General features: G+C 42.7%; 2 protein-coding genes across 4 annotated transcripts in view; one reads left to right on the top strand and one right to left on the bottom strand.

Annotated features, from left to right (window-relative positions):
• PI4KA (phosphatidylinositol 4-kinase alpha) overlaps positions 1–7935 on the bottom strand; it is a 141291-nt gene extending 133356 nt beyond the window's left edge. The window contains exons 1-2 of one of the 2 annotated variants that reach the window (XM_083149000.1): positions 7678–7935; positions 4689–4805 (exon numbers count right to left, since the gene is read on the bottom strand). In XM_083149000.1, coding sequence (XP_083005126.1) covers positions 4689–4805; positions 7678–7782 — 222 coding nt within the window. In that variant the 5' untranslated portion in view covers positions 7783–7935. The remainder of the gene's footprint in view (positions 1–4688; positions 4806–7677) is intronic. The other variant, XM_083149011.1, reaches the window with a different exon arrangement.
• SNAP29 (synaptosome associated protein 29) lies at positions 7885–26831 on the top strand. Of its 2 annotated transcripts, none has more exons than XM_083149036.1 (6): positions 7885–8040; positions 8357–8632; positions 15113–15306; positions 15931–16016; positions 24147–24242; positions 25100–26831. In XM_083149036.1, exons 1-6 carry the CDS (start codon positions 8008–8010, stop codon positions 25258–25260), a joined length of 846 nt encoding a protein of 281 aa, XP_083005162.1. In that variant the 5' UTR covers positions 7885–8007; the 3' UTR covers positions 25261–26831. The 2 variants fall into 2 exon arrangements, with proteins under 2 accessions (XP_083005162.1, XP_083005171.1); XM_083149045.1 differs by lacking the exon at positions 7885–8040 and adding an exon at positions 8047–8225.
• The last annotated feature ends 218 nt before the right edge of the window (positions 26832–27049 follow it).

The following is a 27049-nucleotide window of genomic DNA, read 5'->3' as shown; positions in this document are numbered from 1 at the left end:
GTAGGTGCTCCTTCTATTATGAAGCCTGTGGTTTGGTCACCGTGCACACTAGGGCCACATATAGGATATTTATGAAAACAAAAGAATTGGGGGAATCAATTTTTAGTCACATTTCTCTAGTAAAATGTACTGTGTTCCTTAGAAAAATGTATTAAAATTGCAAATCTGCAAAAAAAAAGAAATTTTGAAATTTCACCTACACTTTGTTTTAATTCCTGTGAAACACCTAAAGGGTTAACAAACTTCCAAAATGCTGTTTTGAATACTGTGAGGGGTGCAGTTTTTGAAATGGCATCATTTATGGGGGTGTCTCACATACAAGTCCCTCAAAGTCACATCAGAACTGAACTGGTCCCTAAAAAAATCAGTGTTTGAAATTTTCTTGAAAATTTGAGAATTTGCTATTCATATTGTAAGCCTCCTAGTGTCCCAAAAAATTAAAAGGAAGTTGAAATAATGATGTCAACATAAAGTAGACATATGGTCTATGTTAGTTATTCACTATTTTGAGTGGTAAGATTATTTGTCTCACAAGCAGAAAATTTAACATTTTGCAAATCGCTAAATTTTCCATTTTTTCACGATATTTTGGTATTTTTCACAAAAAAACACAGACTGTATCGACCCAAATTTACCACTAATTTGAAGTACAATGTGTCACGAAAAAACAATCTCAAAATCACTGGGATAAGTAAAAGCAAAAAAAAGTTATCCCCACTTAAGTGAGACATGTCAGATTTGAAAAAAAGGGCTCTGTCAGGAACGCAAAAACTGGCTCTGTCAGGAAGGGGTTAAAGCAGCAATCAATTACATGGAAAAATTAACCTTGTTTTTCAGTGTAAAAGATTGCTGCTTTAAAAAAAATGGAAAAACTCTCCCAAAATCTCACACCCCATCACATTTGGCCCATAGGGTCTGTTCTGCATGTATACGGTCACTAGTTAGACAAGAGGAAGGTCGACATGCATCAAGGTCAACATAGGGTTAGGTCGACACATGCATTAGGTCAACGTGGGCTAAGTCGACAGTCAAAAGGCCGACATGGGTTTTGTTTTGTTTTTTATATTTTGAGCTGATAGTTAATGCCCTACCATCAGAATAAAATAGTGTGCCCGAAGCATGGTGAGTGCACCGAGCCATGCAAGGGGACACGGTGCACTTCTTTAGTGTCCATGTCGACGTTCGGGATAAAACAAAAAGTGAAAAACCCCATTTTGACGGTCAACCTAGCCCATGTCAACCTAATGCCCCTGTCAACCAACCCCATGTCGACCTTCAGGTGTGTCAACCTTGATGCATGTCGACCTTCAGTGGTCAATCCAATACATGTTGACTTTCCAACAGTTAACTCTATGACCCATACCCTCCTTCTGCATACCACTCTTGTAACGAATGACTATTCTACGGTCACCTTCCTGTCAGCTTGAATCACAATGGATTTCCCCTGACCTCTCTCTGTAACAATGCATTTCATCCACAGAACGGTTTCATTTATTTCCTCTAAAATCCAGAGTGCCATCTATACAAACACAATGTAAGCCTACTTCAGTTATTTTTAGGAACCTATTATAGTTCCAAATCATCAAAGTGTGCTTATATATTCTTATTTTACACATATCCTAACATGAGGTGCTACAACTACCTGAGTTATATACACACACAAGAAAAAGAGTCCCAAATGTGGTGCATTAAGGGAACCAAATTCACTTTATTACAAATGCAATGTAAAATTCATAACCCTTTAGAAAGAAAATAAATTATTAGAATTTATATACTGCAGACTATGCGGTTTTGAATATTGATTGTTTATAGCTAGTGTAAGTATGCTGTTCCATATGTAGCTAAAAATTGCTGTCTCTACCACAAAGATGGCTGTCCTTCCCTGCAGTACATAAATATGGATTGTATACATACTATAAATAGCGCTATACCACAGAGGACTAAACAACCTCCCTAGAGCATTTCTGTATATTGTTGAGGTATTCATAACCGACACTGCAGGTAATACGTTGTCTGCATTTAATTGATACATAAAATTGATACTGTTCAATGCAATGAAACAGTTCTGTATAGCAGAGTTTCAGGGGGGAATTCAATCAGCTGCGAAGGTGGCAAATCAGCCATTTTCACCAATGGGACAGCGGGCACGTTTTAGAAAGAAACTCTTTGCCATAGAGTGTGGCACCTAATTGAATTCCTCCCTTAGTTTTCAACTATACTAGAGCTTATACTACTATTACCAAAACATAACCTGTATTCACAAATATATGCAAATCCCAGTACAGAAACAGTGTCTGACAAACTTAAACCAAGTACTCTGGCACCAATAATCATTCAGCAGCAAAAGACATTTAAATCACATTTAGAACACATTTCTTTCCTATTCTGGTGTATAGTTTGAACAATAGCTGATGCTATTGACCATACTTTCACATGCTAAGTTGATGCGACCTTACTGGCTTATTAAATATTAACATTAACAAGCAGGTATACATAATATAGGGCCGTCTTAGCGCATGGGCTTGATGGGCAGTTGCCCAAGGGCCCCATAACCCTAGGGGCCCAATGCCCAAGCCCAATGCCCAAGTCCAGACCCTTGATTGCCCAGGAATGCACGATTTACAGCAATCGGCGCACTGGAGCCCAGCATGTGGGGAACTGACTGGTAAGCAGTGGCGCCGGTCCCCCTGCACCCTCAGTAGTGCTGATAGCACTTATGCAGAAGTGTATTTGCAGCAAAGCAAATGTAGTGGACACCATGAGCCCGGTAAAGCGGTCAGGATTATTTAATATACCCTATGATAGGCTCTATTAAATAACCCTGTGGGTGGTGCCAGGCTCATGGTGTCCGCTTCAGTTGCTCTGCTGCATAAACGTTCTATTATTACATGTGTAGGCACTGCATGGATCTCCCCCCGGCCAATCAGCTCCTAACTGTGAAGTTACAGGCTTGGTTTGAAAAATAACAGGTAGGAGCTGATTGGCCGGTGATAAAGACCAGACACTATCACTTCACCATGCTTAATAAATCTACCTCTTTCTTACTATTTCACCTTTAATCAAACATTATATGTTTACATATTTTTTGCTTAGTGCTGTGTGACACTGTCTGCCCTCCTCTCTCTTTGACACTTTCTCTTCCTCTCTCCCTCTTTCTGTTCCTGATGCTTTTCTCCTTCTCTCTGACACATTCTCTCTTTACCTGACACTTTCTCTCTCTTCCCCTCCCTGACACTGGCCCTTATTCTGATTGATGCGGATATTCCCGAATTCTTACGGTGCGGTCCGCACGCCACGCTGTGCTGCCGCGTGCGGCCATCGTCCGTAGAAACGCCCACGTGTCCTCCGCATTCGGACGGACTCACTCTTTAAGAACAGGGCGTGTTTACGGACGACATACAAACCATGCGTGTGCGGGGGAAACACTCAGATTCTGCACGGTATTACAGAGTATGCACGGGAATACCGCATCCGAACGGATGGCAAGCGGTCCGTCCGCACGGAAGCGGTGTATTTACGCAAAACTACCCACTATTATGTCTATTCTGCAATACATCACATGACCCACTTATTCAATGACCTATCCTCATAAAAAAATGTTTATTTGGAATTGGAATCAATTATATGCCAATATATCCTTACAACCATGCCTAACACATGCATTGCACACATTAACCCTTACAGCAATTGAAGTGCAATGGTTTCAATTAAAGCACTGACAAGCGTCCTATTAGTGAGTAATGAGTAAAGGAGTCGATTGTATTGGGTTCAGGTGTTAATGCTTGTAGTCATTAGGCGTTCCGTTCGCCTACCGCAAGACCGAGTGGTTTCCGCAAAGCAATACTTGACTTATGGACACCGCACATTTCTATCGGTTTTGTTCGCGTGCATTCGGAGTGCTATCCGAATGCACGCCCCCCAACATAAGTGTACTCCCCCGTGTCCGCCCATGTTTCCTCCCAGTTTTGCCCACTTTTAAACTACGCCCATGTGTTATTCCGCATGACGCCCATAATACGCCCATATTTCCAGACTGATTGCGGTGCACAGTTTTGTACGGGATTTGGCCGAACAGGTACGGAGTCAATGCGTGGCACATGCGCGTTGCGTTCTCCACGCATGCGCAGACGCCGTAAAGACGCTATCCGAAAGTATGCGGAAAAGTACGCATCAATCAGAATAAGGGCCACTGTCTCTACCTCTCTTTTACAGACACCGTCTCTCATTTTTCTACCTGACACCCCATCTCTGTTTCTATGACACCCACTCTATTCCTCTCTCTCACTCCCCTCGTTCTCTCTTTTGCTCCCTTAAAGGGCGTTGTAGCAGGGGGCCCCTTTTAATATTTTGCTATGGGGCCTGTGAAGTTCTAGTTACACCCCTGCTGGTAGGTAAATGTATATATATATTTCTGTGTGTATTGGGTACTTCTGATGCACATTTCTTGCTAAGGGTAATATTCTGAGGACGGGGCTGCGTGGAAATGTGGCCATAGAGTACATCCGGGCTACACAAAACATGTTCCAATGATAAAATGGACAAAGTCTCTTCACAAACAGTGAGAATACAAAGTACCTATTTTTCAGCAAGGTGTCATTAAAACCTAAGATGATTTGGTAAATGCTAAATTTTGGATGCTGCAAAAAGACAAGCAAGTCAAACACATTAGTGGATAAACCGATAGATACCTGAAGATCAGACTCGACCAGGAATATACCCAAAGCAATAAGTGCATCTCTGCGCCTCTCGTCCAGCTGGAACACTCCATGGAAATCAACGGGGCACATACACAGTAACTTCTGTACCTGTAGAGAAACAAATAGGTGCTCATCTTTTTATTCATGAAATAAAAAAAAGCCCTTAAAAGAACTCAGAAAAATTTATTACATGCATTTCACAATATATAGTACACACACACACACACACACGTCACAGAAGTGGCACTTGAGTCCAACCTACTGCACTTCCTACTTATTATTTTTGATACACGTGCTCTCTTGGTTGTGACTCCAATAGTTGATACACCACTTTTGATGTTGTCAAACGGACACAGATTTATTTTTTTTTAACAATAAAATTTAAGTTAAATATTTGGAATAAAAGTAACAATAATGGCTGTACTGAATCAACAAGCAGGGATTTCCCCCAGGCATAAATCAATTTAATTAAACAGATTTTAACAAAGTGCCTAAAAGGTGCCCATGCACTGGTCCAACTTGTCTGAGGCATAAGTCAAACTGATTTTCCGTAAACTTCCCCGGGAGTGCTTCCATCTGATTTGGCACTTGATGTGACTTTTTAAATGCAATTTATCACATGTAAAAAGACTACTGGGGAGTTCAAGGGAAATCTGATGCAACACATTGCAGGTGCTAAAACGCACCCGCGATGTGCACTGTTGGCTGCATATCCAATTTATCTTATGTATGTTATAGTGTTCATTCTAGCACCCGCTATATTTGAAAACCCATGCAGTTCCTCTTCCCTGCCTGGAGTGTCGCTATCTGCTGTGGTGTTTCTAGCACAGGTGTTGTTTGCATATTAGTGCTGATATACAGACCACACTGTGCTAGAACCTCTACAGCAGACAGCGACACCCCAGGCAGGGGGTGCTAGAATGAACACTATGTTATGTACGATCCCCAACTCTGACCCGATACGCACAGAACCATGCAACAAATCGGATTGGATGTCCAACACATGCGGGGTTTTTGGTCAACTTTTCACCCGATTTCTCGGCCAATCGGTTGAACTAGGGTGAAAAGTGGCCAAATCGAAACAGTTTGTGGGCACCTTAAGGATAGTAAGAAAACTGAGGCCCCATATAATTCAGTTTACCCTACTGTGCATTTACAATATGTAGGATTTCAGCAATCACACTAAAATCGGTACTTGTTTCCTAGCACGGCGCCACCGATTTTAATTGTATGCAATCGGGTTGCAAATTTTTTACATTGGAACCAATGTTAAATGGTCCCCGAGACCCGATTTTACATTGGCCCCAATGTTAATGGCCCCAATGTTAAATGCCCCCCGGACCCCATTTTTCATTGTATCCCCCCATTGTTAACGCCACGATCAACGTGAACCCGAAGCGAGGCCGCAAGCGGCGGCACGCGTCCTCCGACCAGGGCCGGCGCCACCACTAGGCAGGACTAGGCATTTGCCTAGGGTGCCTCCGACCTTTTCATACCCCCACTATCCACGTCGGCGTGGAGTGTTGATTTTATATAGTGTTGCAAGCGCAGCGAGCCACCGAGCCCGAAGCATGGCGAGCCCCGCGGGGGGACACGCATTACTTCAGACGTATTACGCATCCGCTCGCCACGCTTCTGGCTCGCTGCGCTCACCACACTATATAAAATCAACTCTACGTCAACATGGATAGTGGGGGTATGAAAAGGTCGGAGGACGCGTACCGCCGCCGCTCGCCACGCTTCGGGTTGGCGTTCATCGTGGGGTGGCGTTAACAATGGGGGGGCATTTGACATACAAATTACCCATCTGGGTGGCTATACAATGAAAAATCGGGTATTGGGGGCCATTTAACATTGGTTCCTATGCAAAATCGGGTCCATTGCATTGGTCACATCGCATGCCATTATAATGGCATGCGATGGATCTGATTTTAAACGGCCAATTAACATTACATACAATGTAAAATCAGGTCGGTCGCATCGCATGCCATTATAATGTCATGCGATGGACCCGATTTTTACATTGTCGGGAAAGCAGTTAAAAAGCCCGAAATCGGGTCAGCCGGGTCCCATCGCATACCTTAAGTGAAGGTATGCGATGGGACCCGACGGGCGCCGTGCTAGAAAACAAGTACCCTAAAATCCACTGAGGAATTTGAGCATTCCATTCCTGTTTAGGATTAATGTAGGAAACTATTTAGGCAACTGTATTAGCTTCTAAAGAGATCAAATACCATAGAAAACATATTTGTTTGCCACATATTAAACACGCTGAAGTGCTTCTGTACCCACTCCTCACAATCTGGCATCTATAGTATAATTAATAAATTAACTATCAGAGTAAAATTTAAAAAAAATAAAAACGTGGGGTGCGGGGATCGGTATTAGAAAGGGCTACACCAGGATTCCAAATGCTATGTGGCCATGTCACAAACAAGTATACAATTATAAATGGTGGGCTGGTGTATGAAGTGCAACAGAAATGTTATAACTCCATATTTGCAATGACAGGGATTTAGAATTATGTAGGAAACACGAAAAATCTATATTGTTATTTACAGTATTATTACAAACACCAGCAACATGGAAATCACTGAGACTATGACAGCAAACGATTTAGCATATTGCTAAGATAGATGACCGAACCCTGATAGTATAGTCTCTCATGCAAAGTAGGTAGTTGACATGGTCCCAGTAACGAGCTAGCAGTGCCACAGGCTACCAGTGCCAATCAGTCATCTTTTTTTAACAGCAGCAGATCCCAGTGCAGAGAGGATTACTGGTGGTCACTCACTGGTATGCAGCCAGTGACTGGTGATGCCTCCAGTGACAGGTGGATCTGCGCCTATGACCAGTGATCCCTCCCACACAGAGCGCAAATAATAAATGCTGTGCCCTGTCTGCATCGGCCGGGAGACTCATCCTCTGCGTGCTCCGCATGAGCTCTGCCGACATTGCCAATCACCACGCACTATCTCACCTTCTCCAGCGCCGCGGGCCTCTGCACTGCCAGGGAGCGGGCAAGGGACAGCACCGTGTTGAAATAAAAGCCCCGGGAGCTACCGCTGCCCCCCTTGGCCGCCATGTTCTCCAGAGACTGAGCCGTCAGATGACGTCACCGCTCGGCTTCATCACATCACATCACATGACCCTGAAAGCAGAAGTGACGACGGCAGAGCTGGTTGGGCGACATGCCCTGTTGCCATGGTATCCGACGGTCGGCCACACTCCGGCTGTGGTGGGGGAGGGTGCAATAAAGGGCGCAGGAAGTGCGCTTAGCCGGTACTCATTTGTCCAATGAACGAGGCGTATGACATGTCAGCAGTTTCCCCGGGACAGAATGGTACGGCCCAGAGCAGTGAGGGCGGAAGCTTTGTACTAGAGCATAGAGGTGGGGCGGAAGTAGCGGTCCGTGCACTGCTGACCCAGTGTGTGAGCCAGCTGCTTGCTAGGCAGAACTTGAAGCAGGACTCGGGAGTAACTCGGCTGTGTGGTCAGGACGCGGCACTATAGAACATTTATATATAGGTAGGAATTTTATAAGCGATTGTCCTATGCTCGGGGCGATGTTTGTACATATGCCTGGCGCCTCTGTGAGCTATTGTCCCCAGCCATACTGGCGTCCCGTCACATGACTGTCTCACTTTCCTCTCCTACAGCGTAGCCTAGATTGCCGGCTGCACCTTATTACCACCATGTCCCGGAGCTACAACCCCTTTGATGAGGATGAGGACGAGGACTGTAAGCCTGTGAAGTGGAACAACGACCAGGAGCCATGTGAAGACCCCGCCGAGAGAAGGAGGAGGGAGGAGATGGACAGACAGCGGTCCCTGCAGGCAGAAGTCATGCGGAGGGCACAGTCCACCGTGGACAGCAGCAACAGGTCTTTGTCCCTCATTTATGATTCCGAGAAAGTTGGGGTTGAAACGGCAGAGGTGAGTGTCGCTATTTACAGCTATCTATAATGTAATTATGCATGTAATATATACACCGAGGGGGAATCAAAAGAGAAAGTCTTGAAAGTCTATGAATCTCTGGGAAATCCCTCATTCTGAATATCCCGTTATGAATCTCTGACACAAATCTCTCCGTGTGTAGGGCCCTTAAAGACCATCTTAAAATCTAGACTAATGAGCGATGATGTCCTCTAATCTGAAATAAAGGCCCATACACACTGGGCAACTTTGAGCTGAAAGTAGCTGAAAACAGCATGTTTGAGCGGCTTTCAGCTGAAAGTCGGCCAGTGTGTATGCCCCAGCAATGAGCTCTGCTGCGCGCTCCCGCATTATCACAGCGAAAGCCATTCATCTGCTGGTTATACCAGCAGATGGGCGGCTTTGCATAGAACTGCGCTATGCAAAACCGCCCTCCATTAGTGCCGGGCAGTCTGTATTTACCATCAAATAGTTGTTTTGTAAGGGTTATTCTAATATGTGTGTAAATTTCAGGTGTTGACCTTTCAACCTTAATAGGGTTGATCTAATAACCGTATCCTGCAGCTTCTTGTGTCCACTCGCAGGAACAAAATGAGTAGGGGTCCGTCTGATTTTCAGAACCAGCACTGGGCTTTTGGAGCCGGTGCTGGCTCCCAAAATCTGGGGGACAAAATGAGTGCCCCCCCTGCATTTAAGGGTTGATAATATAACCAGCTCAAGGGACCAGCGTATGCCTCCCAGCTGCCACTCCCAGCCACACAACTTCCTTTTCTTCCACACTGAGGTAGGGCGTTTAAAAAAGAGTGGGAACAGTAAAGGCATGAAAATAAAGCGCTCCACACCCCTGATTAGAAGACCAAAGTAAAAAAACAGCGCATCTGTGTACTGTGCCTGTCACAGTAACGTGAGTGCAGTGCAACACTGTGTTCGTGAGACCCTGGAGCAGGATAGTGCCCTGTGAAATTGATCATGGGTAGAACATTTTGTGTGGGGTTCTGATGTTCTTTTCATAGGTTTTTGTGTTTTTTCACTCTAGTGGGTGGGATGCTTTGTCAGCAAGCCTAAATACTGTAGTAACATGAAATCATTTTACTATTTTTTTTTTTTTTCCTAAAATGAATAACCATATTTATACTTGTTATAAGTGGGTTTGGCTGTTTTTTTTTTTTTTTCTTTTTTTGTGTGTGTGTTTAAGAGATCTCCATTGATTTGTTGAAAAATGTATTTAAACATGGTAAAAAAATTTAGTTGTGGACACACAAAATGCAGATAAATAATTTGGAACAATTGTATCTTTATAGGTAACTGTAGCTGTTCTGTGAGTTTGTTTTTCTTTATTCAAGTTGACTTTTGCCTCCCCAAAACTCATGACTAAAACAAACCTTACAATGTGTACAAGTGATTGTCTTATAAATACCCGCCTCCCCACACCAGGTGCTGACAACCAGGGCTCTGGAAACATTCCAGGAAGATATAGCCTTAATTCTATATCTACTGTATGGGAGTCAGGCAGCCAGTGATATCTGTACGGGGAGGAAGAGAGGTGATGCAGCTTTCTGCTGTGCCTGTGCAAGACTGAAACTAAGTGATTCTATAATAGATTTATAAGGTGCCCCAAAGGTCCACCACCCCATACAACAGAGGTTAGAGCAGAACTTATTTGAGTTACTCAAGGAACAAACTGCAACATGTTACACAGTAGATTAAAATAACTACAACCTACTTGAGTTACAAACTGTAAGGAGTTGCATAGTGGGGGAAGAAAATGTAGAATACTAGAATGAAGCAATCCTGTGCTTAGCAGTATGGGCTCAACAACCTATCCATGGTACCCGGTGGATGGTGCATGATATGGGTGCTCAAGCTGATTGATGAAAAATTAGGTCAGAGGTTCCCAAATGTGGTCCTGAAGGAACCCAGCAGTCCAGGCTGTAGCTATATCAATTGCTCTGCACAGATGCGAAATAAAAGTTGACTAAAGTACTAATAAGTCACCTTTTTGACCAAGCATGGATATTGGTTGCTTTCACGACCATTGGGAACTTCTGGATAAGGTTATACTGTGCTTTTGAAGCTGTGAAGAATAGGGGCCGGTGAGAGCACATTCCTAATACAGGTAGTGGCACGCATTAACCCAGTCCGGTCCAGCTTACATATGAAAGGGTCTACCTGGGTTTACAGTCCCAGGTCAGCGACCCCGCTAGCCAACAGGATTTCTCCAGAGACTTGCAATCTAAGTGGATGACCTGTCTTTGGTCTGAAAGGTGTGACCTGGGTCTTGGGCCAGGGACAGTGGAACTTGAAGATGAGATCATCTTCAATTGCCCACTGGACAGCAGAAAACCAGGTTCTGTTATGAAGGGTGTGTGAAAGGGTATCCCCAGCTTCAGGCTGAGCTCTGAGCCCCAGGTCAAAGTTTGGTTGAAGCCAAGTAATTATGTCTGAAATTAGATTTAAAGGGAGGAATTCAACACCATAGAAGTACAAGGGGAAAAATTGTTATGCCCTACAACCCTGGTCCTCAAGTACCCCCAACAGTGCACGTTTTCCAGGTCTCCACACAGAATCACAAGTGACATAATTAGCTCCACCTGAGGATCTTTTAAAATGTGCCTGAATAATCTGTGCACCTGCTGGTGCACTGTTGGTGTACTTGAGGACCAGGGTTGGGAACCACTGCTCTACATTGTATGGATGATATGTATGCAGCCAGGCATCATGGCCGAGCATGGGGCATGTTATATTAAATTGAATCTATTCCCCAACCCACCCCCATATAGAAGAATTCGGTTCCTAGAAGTAAATCTGGACCTATTTACCAAATGTTAAGCCATATTATCTGTTCTGTTATATATCCATAGTAATTTGGAAAGATCAAGTGACTTACAGATTCTTGTTTTGTCTTTCCGTTTCCGTGTATTGTAATGTTCTTATGGTAGAACTGCTTAACAAAAAAAACTGGCGTGTTTCATTCTATTCAATGTTTCACTGTGCAACTTGCTTTTTATGTCTTGTGGTATTAATCTATAGCATTATTGTTACTTTAAGAATTTGTTTTAAAAAAGACAGCCTATCTGTTTACTTGAGTGGTACCATGGCTGCAAATGGTACATAGAGTAAACACAAATAGCTATGCAGGACTTGTATATCCCAGTTTCTGCCACTTACAAAGAGAGAATTTGGTTGCACTATTCAAATGTTGTTTATTCTAATAGCACTAGGTGTGTTTTTTTTTTTTTTCATTTAAATAGAGCTTTTATGCATAATTATGGGTTCACCCACCACATCCAGTTAACCTCACCGTAGGGTAAATTCCTTAGTCTAGGGCAGTGGTTCCCAACCCTGGTTCTCAAGTACCCCCAACAGTGCACGTTTTCCAGGTCTCCACACAGAATCAAAAGCGACATAATTAGCTCCACCTGTGGATCTTTTAAAATTTGTCTGAATAATGAATGCACCTGCTGGGTGACCTGGAAAACGTGCACGGTTGGGAACCACTGGTCTAGGGTGTAGAGCAACCCAAGGCACGACACCAAAGAATGTGTATAAAATATATATTCACACTGAAACTCTCTGGTTATGAAAAGAATTCACTCTGCCCCCCAGCCTGCCCCTCCTTCACTGTATGTTCCCCACTCTGCACCCATTCACTCTGTCCCCCAGCCTACCCACTTCTCTTAATGTCCATCAGTGCCTCCATTTATTGTATGTCCCCAAGCCTGACTCCCATTCACTTATTGTATGTCCCCAAGCCTGACTCCCATTCACTATGTCCCCCACTCTGCCCCCTCCCTTCTCTGTATGTTTACCAGCCCCTTGTGTGACATGGTGAGCCTCCGACTTATGGTGGATGGCCTGTCCTCATGAAGGGCAGCAAAACTCTCAAATTTTGCCCATGGCTGTAGGTACAAATGCTTGTTTGTGGGCTTTACCTTACATGGGAAAACCACAATGCGAACACGTTCTACTTTTCGGTTGTAAGTGTGGAAGCGCTCGGGATGTATACTCTTACATAGTGCTCATTTTAGCACCCGCCATCTTTGAAAACCCATGCAGTACCTGTTTCCTGCCTGGGGTGTCACTGACTGCTGTAGTGCTTCTAGCACAGTGTGGTCTGTATATCAGCACTGATATGCAAACCAGACCTGTGTTAGAAACCTCAGTGCTGATATACAGACCACACTGTGCTAGAAGCACTACAGCAGACAGCAACACCCCAGGCAGGGAAGAGGAACTGCATGGATTTTTAAAGATGGTGGGTGCTAGAATGAACACTACTACACCCACACTTGGTTGTGTACATTTTTGAGGGGTAAAAAAGGCCTTTGTTCAGATACTAAACTTTTAATTATAAACACAGAATTAACTTCAGATTTCTTATTTAGATAATAAAATTCAGGGTTTGATGCATATTAAGGGCTGTATTTGTGGCTTATTGGGGCAGGCAAAACAAAAGCCCTAAAAGCAGCCCTGTTTTTCTGCAACAGACAAAAACACATAGGTTTCACATATAGTATGTTTTCCAGACAATCTAATTGGATAGCACAAAGAGAAACATCGAGGCATTTATCTTTAATGTCCAACAACTGTTCATAATTCAGCAAAAGGTTAATAAACTGACATGCACATGAAATTCACAAAGCATACATTAATACAGATTAACACATTAAAATCTATAAAGATTATGTAACTACATTATATTGTCAAAAGAATAAGTTTCTGTTTTTACTGCATCATATACAACTTGTTTGCTACCAATACAGGTATTACATCAAGCAGAGGTTAGATGTATAGTTTCTCTATTGTAGAATGTGTCTGTGTCTGATTATTGTGGTAGTTTAATGCCTTTTTGAAAATGTTGTATAGTAAGTGAGATGCCACAGCTTTGTCATTGGCAGCCTGGATCAGGGCCGTCTTAACAGCAGTGTAGGCCCGTAGGCAAAGCAATGCACTGGGGCCCTTAGCATCCCCCACCCCTAGGAGGGGAGAATGGGTATCAGCAGCAGCTGTGATGTCCCACGGGTGGCAGGGGGTTCTCTATGTTCCACTCACATGTAGGACCTGGAGCAGTAACTTCTGCTAATTACTCCTTTACTGCACAGGTGGTGGGAGGGTGAACCCTAACGTGTGGAAGGGGCACTGAGCTGAATGAAGGGTCCCTTGTAAATGACTTCCAGGGAGGTAGGGGGGTTTTATACGCAGTGGAGGGTTGGATAATGGAGTGAGCTTAATATTCGTCATTTTCTGGTGGAAGTGCAGCTTGTTTGACTGCAGATATCTCTATTATCTGGAAATAGATGTCTTAGCCTTCAATAGTATAAAAACCTTTCAGGAGGTGCTGGGAACTTGGGGATCAGAGATCAGGACTGAGCAAGAGCAATCCATTGACAAAAATATAGAACTGTATACCAGACGTTTAGAGCTGGAGCAGGGACCGACTGCTGGAAGGTTGATATCTCTGGTTCTGGGCAAGATAGAGACAAGACGCTAGTGTCCACAGAAAGGGAAGAGTCCCAGCTTTTGGTATACTCTCATAAAAACTTTAAGTCAGACAGAATCTGAGAAATCTGACTGGGAAGTGCAATTAACAGGTCAGATGTGGACTGCTGCTTTGAAGTTGGATATCTCCATTTCCCCAGGGCCGATTTTCAAAATTCTGGTATCCCTGGAAAAAGGAGATCCTCAGCTATCAGTATAGGGCCCTTTTACACATGGGGCCCCTGGGCAAGTGCCCATTAAGCCCATACAAAAAAGACAGCCTTGGCCTGGATGTGCTATGACTAGTCACCTCTATTGGGCATTTGCTCAGATCTCCAAATCCTATGGTAATTAAGAATTTGTTTCTTCAAAATTAGAATTGTGAATTTTAATCTCTTTAATAAAAAAAAAGTACAGAAGTGATGCTGGTAAGAATAGAATCTTTTGCCGCTTATCAAGGATTCTGTTTCACAAATAATTGTGGGGGAGGTATTCAGCGCTCAACACCCTTGTGGCAACTCTGTTGGGGCAATCTAAATGTGGTCCCTTGTTTCCAAATTTGAATGTAAAATACAAATGTGTTGGTCTGAATCCCTCCCCCAGGATTATTTGTTAAGCTTAACAGGGTGAACAGCCCTGAGATCCAGCTGCACCGCCCACAACAGAGGTTACAGTAAAACTCCTTGCGCACGTTACCACCTAGTCCCCTTTGAGGATTTTGTTTCACATGCCTCCGGCTGTATTCATGTGAGTACAGGGCTGCAGCCACGAAAGTACACCGGTTGCACAGAACTGTGAGGGAAAAAAAAACATGAAACTTCTGTATTTCACACCTGATTATTCCCCCCCCCCCCCCCCCCCCCCTAATTGGATACCCCATTAATCATTAAAATATAGCTTATTAAAGTCCAGATTCTAGTGACATGGGTGTAAATAAATATAGGAATATAATTACTAAGTGTTTGTTTTATGCTATTTTCTGTTTCTCTTCTCTCACTTTAGGAGCTAATGCGGCAAGGAGAGGCTTTAAAGCGCACAGAAAAAATGGTGGATAAAATGGAGCAAGATATGAAAACCAGTCAGAAGCATATTAATAGCATAAAGAGCGTGTTTAGTGGTTTCACAAACTACTTCAAAGCCAAACCTGTGGAGGCCCCCCCACAAGACTCTGCGTATGATTATAAAGCTAGCAACCGGTAAATCCATTTTACAGATTATTTTTCTTATACTGTACGTGCGCTGCCTTTCCCAAATCTAATCCTGCTTTAGAGAAAAGAATATTGGTTTGTTTGGGTGCTAAAGGGAGTGGAGAATACATTTACTGTGTGAAAGGCTTAATATTACAAATGTTAGTGGATGTAGCCAATAATGCATGGTTATGGATCATTGGGTCGGCATAAAGATGATTGACAGGTGTCTAGGTCGACATGGGTTTTTTCACAGTTTTTTTGTTTTTTTTTGGACACATGATTAAGTGCACCGCATCCGCTCGACATGCTTTGGGCTCGGTGCGCTCGCCACACTATATATTATTCTCCCACCACACCCTAGTGGATGGTAGGGCATGAAATACCACCTGTCGGCACATATCAGCGCAAACAAACATTGAAAACCCCCATTTTGACCTGTCGACCCAGTGGTGTCGACCTAATGACTGTCTACCATCTTTAGCTCAACCAATTGACCGTATCCCTAATGCACTATACTCTTCCTTCTACTCTTCCTTCTTTTTTTTTTTTTCTTTTTTTTTTTTTTTTGTAAGACTTTAAGTATATTGCATTTTAAATGGTAAGGACTGTTAAATCCTGTTGTGCATTCAGATTGCAGGAAGCCTTATCAAAAAGCAGTGATTATGAAGAAAAGTATGAAGCTACACATCCCAATCTCATGAAAAGGGACACTGTAGGTATGTAGCAGCTAAAAGCATTATGGATGATCCTCCTTTTCATTTACAGAGTTAAACCATTGTTCTTCGAGGCTTCTCCCTTCATATAGTCACTCTCCATCTGGCAGTCTGCAGAATAGTGATGAGCGTCAGACCCCTGTGTTTTGTCCTTTTTTGTTTTAAATCCATTGTATTGAGGTCTGTATTTTCTATTTGACTGAAGAAATAAAAAATGGTAGAAGAAAGTCATGTAATGGAGTCTAATGGTGTGTACACACGGTCAGATGTGCCTTCAGATACTATCCACGATCCGGTCCGATCGTGGATAGTATCTGAAGGCACATCCGATTTGCATAAAAGTCTGACTATAGTGCAGATCTGCACTATATAGTCAAGGCAAACAAGTCTTTCTGCCTTGCGATACGTGAACGTGAATCTGATCTGGATCGCAAGGGTTAACCCCTTCCCGACATTTGACGTACATTTACGTCATGGTCGGGAAGTACTTCCCGACACATGGCGTAAATGTACGTCATGGCTTGTAACTGTCACCGCGTCTATAGACGCGGTGACAGTTTCAACATGTCTGCTGTCCCTGACAGCAGACATGTCCCTGCATGCCCAGGGGGGGCTGCGATGCCGCCCCCCCCGTCGGCGATCGCTGTGATTGGCTGTTCAGTGTGAACAGCCATTCACAGCGGTTTCTGTGTCACCGGCGAATAACGTTCGCCGGTGACACGCGATCGGAGGTGATTGGTGCTGTAAAGTACAGCACCAATCACCGCGGGGTGTAAGGGTGACACTGGTGTCACCCCACCTCACCCCGCCCGCCCCCAAAGGCCGTGATTGGTTCGTCGGACCGACGGACCAATCACAGCCAAGGAGGGGGATTTAAACTAACGGTGACTGCACTGCAGACGCCATTCCGGTCTGGAATTGCGTGCAGTGCGGTCACCGTGCCCAGCTGCCGCCATTTACTGACCTGAACCGAGCAAAATACTTACCTGATCACTGCTTCATCACTGCTTGTAGTGTGCTGGATGCTTCCTGGATCCTGTTACTACTTGTGACTTCCTGTGTTGTGAACTTGTGCTGCTGCAGTGTAATAGCGTTAGATAGAGAGAGATAGAGAGAGATAGTGTCAGAGAGTGCTATATTTTGTGCTGCTGCAGTGTGATATAGTTATAGATAGAGAGATAGTGACAGATTGTGCTATATATTTTTTATATAACTGACTGCTGCCCCCCTTTTGTGCTGATCAGTATAAATTAACTGATCAGCAACTTTTTGGGGGCGCAGGTTTTTTATATATATATATATATATATATATATATATATATATATATATATATATATATATATATATATATATATATATATATATATATATATATATATATATATATATTCTGTCAGTGCTGCTGCTGCAGTGTCATAGAGTGAGAGATAGTGAGAGATAGTGAGAGATAGTGAGAGAGAGTGAGAGAGAGTGAGAGAGAGTGAGAGAGAGTGAGAGAGAGTGAGAGAGAGTGACAGAGAGTGATAGAGACTGCTATATTTTGTGTCTGCTGCCCCCCTTTTGTGCACCCCCAGCAACTTTTTGGGGGTGCAGGGGTTATTTTTCATATATATAACTGTCAGTGCTGCTGCTGCAGTGTCATAGAGTGATAGATAGTGATAGTGAGAGAGAGAGAGAGAGAGATAGAGAGAGATAGTGACAGAGAGTGATAGAGAGTGCTAAATTTTGTGTCTGCTGCCCCCGCCTTTTGTGCTGATCACTATATCTGATGTGATCAGCAACTTTTTGGGGGTGCAGAGGGTTATTTTTTTTATATATACCTGTCAGTTGCTGCCAGTTGCACTGTCAGTTGCACCAAAGGTTGTGCACCTGCTGCCCCTCACTGGTAATCAGTGTCGCATCACTGATCACCTTTTTTTTTTTTTTTTTGTGGGTGCTGTGGGGTCTTTTTTTAATTTTTTTTTTACACACACTGTGATTTTGTGGGTGTCCTGTGGCCACTGTGCGCTGATCAGTGACGTACATCACTGATCATCTTTTTCGGCACAGGGTTGATCTTCTTTTTTTTTTTTTTTTTTTTTTTTTTTTTTTTTTTTTTTTGATCAAATTCCTGTTGCCTTTGAGCGCTGTTCAGTGACGGACGTTACTGACCAACATCTGTGCTCAATTTTTGGCGCAGGACCTTTTTTTTTTTTTTTTTTTTTTTTTAACCCCTTCAATTTTTTTTTTTTGTATAAAGTATTTTTGTTTTCTGCACTACATACACACTACACACTACATACCCCCCGGGTTGAAATAAAGTTTGTACCCCCCCCCCTACACTATACACGTGTTGAAACATTTCACTACCAGTAACACAAAAATAAAAATGACATCCCAAATGTCATCCCAAATGTCATCCAGAAGAATGTATTCAGCGGAGGAGGCATATGCCATGCTTGCCTCTGACTCTGACACAGCCAGTGATGCAAGCAGAGAATTTGAAGGATTCGTCTTAAGCTCCTCTTCCTCCTCTGGTGATGAGGGACCCCCTCAAAGACGCCCCCGTAGAGCAGCTGAGACCCCCCCCCCCCAATAATTGATCTCGTATGGACCCCACCACCAGACAATTTTGAGCCCCAGGTTCCTGAGTTTTTGGCCATGCCAGGAATCCAATTTGATTCCACAGGTCAGAGAAATTGACTTTTTCAAATTATTTTTCTCTGATGATTTTATAAATTTAATGGTGGACCAAACTAATTTATATGCCCAGCAGTTTATTGCTCAAAACCCCACGTCATCATTTGCTAGGTGGACCCCTGTAGATGCAGTAGAGATGATGACGTTTTGGGGTCTGGTGTTACATATGGGCATAGTAAAAAAGCCAGAAATTAGGCAATATTGGAGTACAGATGTTCTGTACAGCACCCCATTTTACCGTATGGCCATGCCCCGGGCTCGATTTGAGACGATCCTTACATTTTTGCATTACAACGATAATGCACAGTGCCCACCCAGAGATGATCCCACCTTTGACCGGCTATTCAAAGTCAGGCCGGTCATTGATCATTTCAGTGCCAAATTTGAAGAGATGTACATCCCAGATAAATTAATTTGCATAGACGAGTCCCTTATACATTTTAAAGGAAGGGTTAAATTCCGCCAGTACCTTCCCAGTAAGAGGGCAAGGTATGGCATAAAAATGTATAAGCTGTGTGAAAGCACCTCAGGGTACACTCACAGGTTTAGGGTATATGAAGGGAAGGATTCAAGAATTGAACCGCCAGAATGCCCCCCCTCCCTCGTAGGTGTTAGTGGAAAAATTGTCTGGGATTTAGTGCACCCCTTCCTGGATAAAGGTTATCACCTCTATGTGGATAACTTTTACACTAGCATCCCCCTGTTTAAGGCCCTTGGTTCAAGAGGTACAGCAGCTTGCGGTACTGTGCGCAAGAACCAAAGAGGCCTCCCAAAAACGCACATTGCCCAAGTAATGAGAAGGGGTGAAAGCAGGGGAATATGCACCGAAAATATGTTGTTGGTCAAATATAAGGACAAGAGGGATGTCCTTATACTGACAACAATTCACGGAGACAGTACCACCTCCGTCCCTGTACGAGGTACCAGTACCCACACCTCAAAACCTAATTGTATCCTGGATTACAATAGGTACATGGGCGGAGTGGATCTTTCAGATCAGGTACTGAAGCCTTACAGTGCCCTGCGGAAAACAAAAATCTGGTACAAGAAGCTGGCCGTGTATATCATCCAGATGGCACTGTATAACGCTTACGTGCTATTCCGTTCTACCGGCCAGAGGGGGACATTTATGCACTTTCAAGAGGAAGTCATAAAGGGCCTAATACTTGGGAACCAGCAGGCAGAGGGCCCCAGTACTTCTAGTACTGGCCCCCGTATTGTACCAGGGCAGCATTTTCCTGATGAAATCCCCTCCACTGGAAAAAAGGGCAGGACACAAAAAAGGTGCAAAGTTTGCTATAAAAAGGGAATAAGAAAGCAAACTATTTTCCAGTGTGACACTTGCCCCGACAAACCCGGCCTATGTATAAAGGAGTGTTTTAAATTATACCACACATCTATGGATTATTAGGTTCATAATTTCACCGTGCTTCGGGGGTCTTGCTAATGCCACATAGCACCCACCATTCATTTCACCAGAATCAGAGCCGCAATATCCAAAAATCACTCCTTCTCTTCTGAGTCCTGCCATGCACCCAACTGGTATTTTTTGGTCACATATGAGGCATTGCCATACTCGGGAGAAATTGGGGCACAGATTTTGGGGTGCTTTTTCTCCTTTATACCTTCTGAAAATGAAAAATTTTGAGCCAGAACAGCATTTTTGTGTAAAAAAATGTAGTTTTTCATTTTCACTGCCCAGTTGTATCAAAATTGGTGAAACCCCTGGGGGTTTGAAATGTACACTATACCCCTAGATGAATTCCCTGAGGGGTGTAGTTTGCAAAATGGGGTCACTTGTGGGGGGGTTCCACTGTATTGGTGCTTGGGGGGTCTTGCTAATGCAACATAGCACCCACCAACATTCCACCAGAATCTGAGCTGCAAAATCCAAAAATCACTCCTTCCTTTCTGAGTCCTGCCATGCACCCAAATGGTATTTTTTGGTCACATGTGAGGCATTGCCGTACTCGGGAGAAATTGGGGCACAGATTTTGGGGTGCTTTTTCTCCTTCATACCTTCTGAAAATGAAAAATTTTGAGCCAGAACTGCATTTTTGTGTAAAAAAATGTAATTTTTCATTTTCACTGCCCAGTTGTACCACAATTGGTGAAACCCCTGGGGGTTTGAAATGTACACTATACCCCTAGATGAATTCCCTGAGTGGTGTAGTTTGCAAAATGGGGTCACTTGTGGGGGGGTTCCTAAATTTTAGCATCTTATGGTGCCTAGAAACCTACATGGTGCCTAAAAAATAATCTCATAAAAAGGAGGCTCCAAAATCAAGTAGGTGCTCCTTCTATTATGAAGCCTGTGGTTTGGTCAACGTGCACACTAGGGCCACATATAGGATATTTATGAAAACAAAAGAATTGGGGGAATCAATTTTTAGTCACATTTCTCTAGTAAAATGTACTGTGTTCCTTAGAAAAATGTATTAAAATTGCAAATCTGCAAAAAAAATGAAATTTTGAAATTTCACCTACACTTTGTTTTAATTCCTGTGAAACACCTAAAGGGTTAACAAACTTCCAAAATGCTGTTTTGAATACTGTGAGGGGTGCAGTTTTTGAAATGGTATCATTTATGGGGGTGTCTCACATACAAGTCCCTCAAAGTCACATCAGAACTGAACTGGTCCCTAAAAAAATCAGTGTTTGAAATTTTCTTGAAAATTTGAGAATTTGCTATTCATATTGTAAGCCTCCTAGTGTCCAAAAAAATTAAAAGGAAGTTGAAATAATGATGGAAACATAAAGTAGACATATGGTCTATGTTAGTTATTAACTATTTTGAGTGGTATGATTATTTGTCTCACAAGCAGAAAATGTAACATTTTGCAAATTGCTAAATTTTCCATTTTTTTTACGACATTTTGGTTTTTTTCACACAAAAAACACAGACTGTATCGACCCAAATTTACCACTAATTTGAAGTACAATGTGTCATGAAAAAACAATCTCAAAATCACTGGGATAAGTAAAAGCAAAAAAAAGTTATCCCCACTTAAGTGATACATGTCAGATTTGAAAAAAAGGGCTCTGTCAGGAACGCAAAAACTGGCTCTGTCAGGAAGGGGTTAAAACCCTTGCGATCTGCATCCGATCTGATGTTGACTATCGTCAACATCGGAAGGCAAAAAGTACCGTGTGTACACACCATAAGTGTCTAGGTCGTCCACAAAAACCTTCTCTGTTGTGTTTTTTTTTTTTTTTTTTTTATAAGGTTTTATTGGTGTCTCCATGAACCCCAATGTAGTGTACCATGTCCACTCTAATGCCTCCACATGGATGGTAAAGCATAAAAAAAGTTGAATATTCTATTATTTACTTGTCTAAATCAGTGGTTCTCAAACTCTGTCCTCAGGAACCCTACATAGTTCATGTTTTCCAGGTCACCCGGCAGGTGCACATGTGTATTCATTACTCACTGACACATTTTTTAAATATCCACAGGTGGAACTAATTATTCTGCAAGAAGACCTGTAAACCATGCACTGTGTGTGTGGTCCTGAGTACCACGTTTGAGAACATGTGGTCTAAATGATAAATATACGACTTTCTGGGTGACCTGAAAAGTTGTACGTGATTTTCTGGCATGTTTTTGCCTTTTGAGTTCTCTTTTCATGGTACAGCGATAGAAAAACCAGCATACTGAAATGCTGTATATTGCTTTAATCAGCAGAAGCTGCTTGTGTGTCTGATTAACATGGCAAAGCGCATAAGATGTATTTAAAAGGGAAAAGAATGACATTCTTTATCTGTCAAAATAGCTGATGTTTATTTTGCATTTTTTATATTAAAAATAATTACAATGTTTATTTGTTACAAACTTGCTGTATTTATTTATTTGTAAGTTTAATTTATACATTGCCGAATAGAACTCTAATTAGGTCTGACCTATAGAGCTGTTTTGTGTCCAACTTTCAAACTTGGCTCCCATTACATTGGCTGAGTTGTCTGTTTACCATGGCCAAAACCTCTGAATCTGACTTCATCTTACTGGTAGCTTGTATTCTGAACTGAAAGCTTGGGAGCTTTAACTTTGCCCGCCTTTGTAAAATGTATGATTTTTATTTGGTCTTTTAATGATTGACTTCATTAAGAAGTTATTCGCTAAACCATTTATAACTGCTGGTTGAGAAAGTAAAATATGTTCTAACTAAAGTTTGATCCCTATATAACATCATACAAAGGAGAGGGTAAATTTACTAAGTAGGGAGCTCTATTGAAAATTGGATGGGATGTTGCCCATAGAAACCAATCAGAATCTACTTATTTATGTTGAATCTTCTAGAAGACAATACATAGGGGGTATTCAATGTCAAGGGTACGGCTGTCGGGCAAGCTCGACAGCCATGCCCCCTGTCGCGTTCTCGCTTTGATCGACCTTGTGCTTGGCGGTCTGGATTCAATGTCCCAAACGGTGAGAAAGGGGCGTGGCCGCAAGTTGAGGGCGGAAATAGACGAGCTCCGGCCGGGAGCTCGTCTATTTCCGGCTTTTCTCGGCAGAACGAGCCCGACAGCTTGTGATGTCGGGCTCGTTCTGCCGAGAACCCCTGTTCAATGCTGTTGGGGAAGACCGCATTGAATAGGGCCTCCCGACGGGGGAGATGGCTGTGGGAGCACGACAAACATTGAATACCCCCATAGGGGTAAGATTGCTAAAGTGCAAGTTCTATTTCAGATAGGAAGTTGCTATGGGCAACCAATAAGAATCTACTTATTTATTTAGCACCTTCTAGAAAATAATAGAAAGTATCTGATTGGTTGCCCATAGCAAAATCCCATCTGAAATAGAACTCCCATCGTAGTAAACTTAAGCCCCGTATTGCTCTGTGTCTCCTATTCATCAGCGACCAGAGATGGTCGCTGATGAAAAAGAAACTGCCGGGGGAGCCCGGCAGTAGAAATCAGTTGGTCACAGGAGCATGTTCCTGCGACCAGCGATCAATACAGGGGTAAAAACGGGCAATATCCTATCTTCATAACTTTTACCCTCAAATGTCTTCAGATACAGGGTGAAATTTAATGAGAGAATCAGAAAGTGAGAGATTTAATAAGAAATCTCCAGGTTTTTTTTTTTAAAGCGGCAATTATTTACACTGCAAAAGCAAACTGGTTTTGCAGTATAAATAATTGCCGCTTTAACAAGGACCACTTGCGCTTTCAACACAAAAGGATATTAAACTACAGTATGTGATCTGTCTCACGTACACGACTCCTATTTGAAAAGATACTTTTATAGTGATGGTTGAGTATGCACTACTAAATTATTCTTCTGTCATCTGGCCAGCGGTGCGTGGAGTGATGTACTATTGTACCAAGTTTATCTGCTTTTATGAGTATAGACACACATATTAAGTGTATGTCTAATTTTTTACAGTTAGAAGAAAACAATGTATAATCTATTGTTGTTCAGAAAATGGCATTTAGTTCTCTTGTATTTCTAGATATCAGTAATAATGCTGCTGGTGCAACAAGTTCTGGATACCAACACAAGGCGCCTGTACTCAGGAACTACCACCAGAAAATTGACAATAACTTGGGTAAGCATGTGTTTTTTTGCATCACACCTTCATTTTTAAAGCCTTTAAATCAAGTATTTCTCATTAATATATCAAAGACTGTGGATTACAGAGTTAAATTTATATACTTTTGGTCATGTAGTATATGTGATGCAAAATATATGGCTGTAGGGTGCGCAATGAAACCAAAGTGCTGCTAAACACACATTCACAGAGTAGAAAACACCTTGGACTACTCAAAACATGAAACCGTTGTAGAAAGAAGTGAATCTGTGAGATAGCGCTCAGAGGTAGCCAAATAATAATGTGATTAAACCATACAATGGTATATATTATAAAACACCATGCAAAACCCCATATACATTACTCATCAGAGGTCAACAGGTAAGTAATAGGATGGATGGATGGTCCAATTTCATCAGAATCTCCTCTTATTCTGTATGCAGGGGAGATATAATGAAAGGCAACATAGTGCAGATCAATCAGATAAAAAAGGTTTTAATTAAGACAACACACTTACAAAGTGGTGACTTGTCATAAAAGCATAAAACAGAGGGTTCCCGGCAAACAGCAGGCATACAGATGTTAAGGTGAAGTCCGTCAGTCTGGGTCCCTTGTATCCGGAAAACAAGGGGGGCTCAGTCCAGGGTGCTCCACTGCCACAATCCTCTACCCAGGAACCATGCTGTCCAGGTACATGCTTAACGCGTTTCGGAATGAGCTTCCTTCGTCAGAAGCGTGTACGCGGACAGGGTGGTTCCTGGGTAGAGGATTGTGGCAGCGGAGCACCCTGGACTGAGCCCCCCTTGTTTTCCGGATACAAGGGATTTATTTTTTCCTTCTATAATGATTTTAACCATGTTCCTACCTTCTTACAGATGACATGTCTGTGGGCTTAGATCGGCTCAAAAATCTGGCCCTTGGATTGCAGTCAGAGATTGACGTTCAGGATGACGTGCTTGGCCGCCTGACAGTAAAAGTGGATAATCAGGACTTAAATATCAAGACTACCAACAAACGGATCAAAGAAGAGCTGTGAGAGTGGAAATCCTCCTTGTGCCTTAGCCACTTCAGCTCCTTCACCTTCTTCCAATAAATTGTACATCAGCCCATCACCTTTAGAAGTCTTTCTAATACTCTTACCAGGCAAATAATTCCTGCCTGTATCCCAGTTGAAATCGTACCTGCTCCATTATAAATACATGTTCCGTATTCAAAAGAATATAGGCACTGGGTTTTATTTCATACAGGATAAAATATGGAAGTATTAAAATGCATGGAAGTGTTAACTCCAACTTTATACATGTGCATTGTGCTTGAAGTTGGATTAGTTTAACTAACAATGATGTCAGAAGTAATTATTTCCTATTCTAATAATTCCTCCCTTATGCTAGACATTGCAGTGACATTAAGTAGATCTACAATACATGTAACTTTTTTGTGATGAAATGAACTACACTTATAGCAACCATTGCCACTCCTACTGCTGTGGAACTAGAAGTCCTATCTAACACTCCCAGCAAAAGCCAGAGGGCCATAAGTTACTTGCTTTAACTGTGAATATTTTACTCTGCAATAATTTTATTCCCATATATGTTAGTAGTTATTTACAGCACAGTGTTTTACTTGCTTTTATTATTAAGAATGAGCAGACTATAGGCCCATATACACAGTTTACTTGTTTGAGCTGCTTTCAGCTCCAAAGCCGGCTAGTGTGTATGGGGCAGCTGTGAGTGATAATGCGCACTCCCGCATCATCGCTGGCCTGGCAGCTCATCTGCTGGTATTACCAGCAAATGAGCAACGGGGTAGACAGCTTTCCATAACGTCCTGATATTGAAAGTCATCCACCCCCAGGAATGGTTTGTGGTACAGGGGTTCCGACAGTCATTAGCCCGATGTCGGGATCCCGCCTGGCCGTACCCAGACAGCATGGTGAGCGCAACTAAGCCCCTTGCGGGCACGGTGGCTCGCTACACGAGCCACCTATTCTATTCTCCCTGTATGTTGGTCGTGGACCCCCACGAGAGAAAATAGCCGACGCCCATCGGGAACTCGGCTGTCAGTGTTTTGACAGTCGGGATCCCGACGTCGGGTAAATGCCTGTCGGGATCCTGACTGTCTGAACCCCGTCCGGCACACCGCAGGAATATTGCTCAAACACTGAGCAACTTTCTCCCCAACTATTTTCTCCATAGCCGTTAATACATACACGCTGGGCAAAATCACCCAGTGTGTTTTGACCTTTGAGGTGATATGCATTGTGAGGGCAAAGGAGTGGATTTTCTCCCTGTGCCTTTGTTCATGTTTTCTTACTCTGTTGAACATTAAAATGTTGCAAATAAATGTCTTGTACAAGCAGTGATGATATGCACAGCTATTGCAAATTTGAATGGTTTTAAATGTTAGCGACGTAATTTAGCATGGGCTGCAATTATGTGGCCTAAACATGCACACAATTATAGCCACAGAACACGGTGTAAACCTTGTTTTATACATTTTTTTTTTTTTGCCCGTTGTTTTAACTGCTGTTAAGATATACAAGTATACTTCAGCAACTTTATGTACTTAAATATAATATAAAATAAATCCCTCCCAATGTGTAACAAGCATCAAGACCTATAGCCTTTCCTCTTTACTGCTAATGCTCTGCTACAGGGAATAACTCATGAATTGTAGAATTTTCTAATTGAATGACTATGCAATGCACGTACCCAAATCGCGATTGCAAATGTGAATTTATTGCAATCTAGCTGCAGTTTGACTGAGGGGAACATGGATTTGGGTGTCGGAAGTATGACGTTTTCTGGGTGTGGTTGAAAAACAAA

The sequence above is a fragment of the Crinia signifera genome, chromosome 1 (assembly GCF_055691185.1).
Source record: "Crinia signifera chromosome 1, ASM5569118v1, whole genome shotgun sequence".
Taxonomy (NCBI): Eukaryota; Metazoa; Chordata; class Amphibia; order Anura; family Myobatrachidae; genus Crinia; species Crinia signifera.
Note: the sequence above shows the minus strand (reverse complement) of the source record. Positions and strands in the feature narration are given on the sequence as shown.

Coding starts and splice junctions, on each gene's coding strand:
- SNAP29 (XM_083149036.1), top strand. CDS start 8,008: ATGACATGTCAGCAGTTTCCCCGGGACAGAATG. Junction 8,041..8,356: donor AGTTTCCCCGGGACAGAATG/GTACGGCCCAGA, acceptor CCTCTCCTACAG/CGTAGCCTAGATTGCCGGCT. Junction 15,307..15,930: donor GATTATAAAGCTAGCAACCG/GTAAATCCATTT, acceptor TTGTGCATTCAG/ATTGCAGGAAGCCTTATCAA.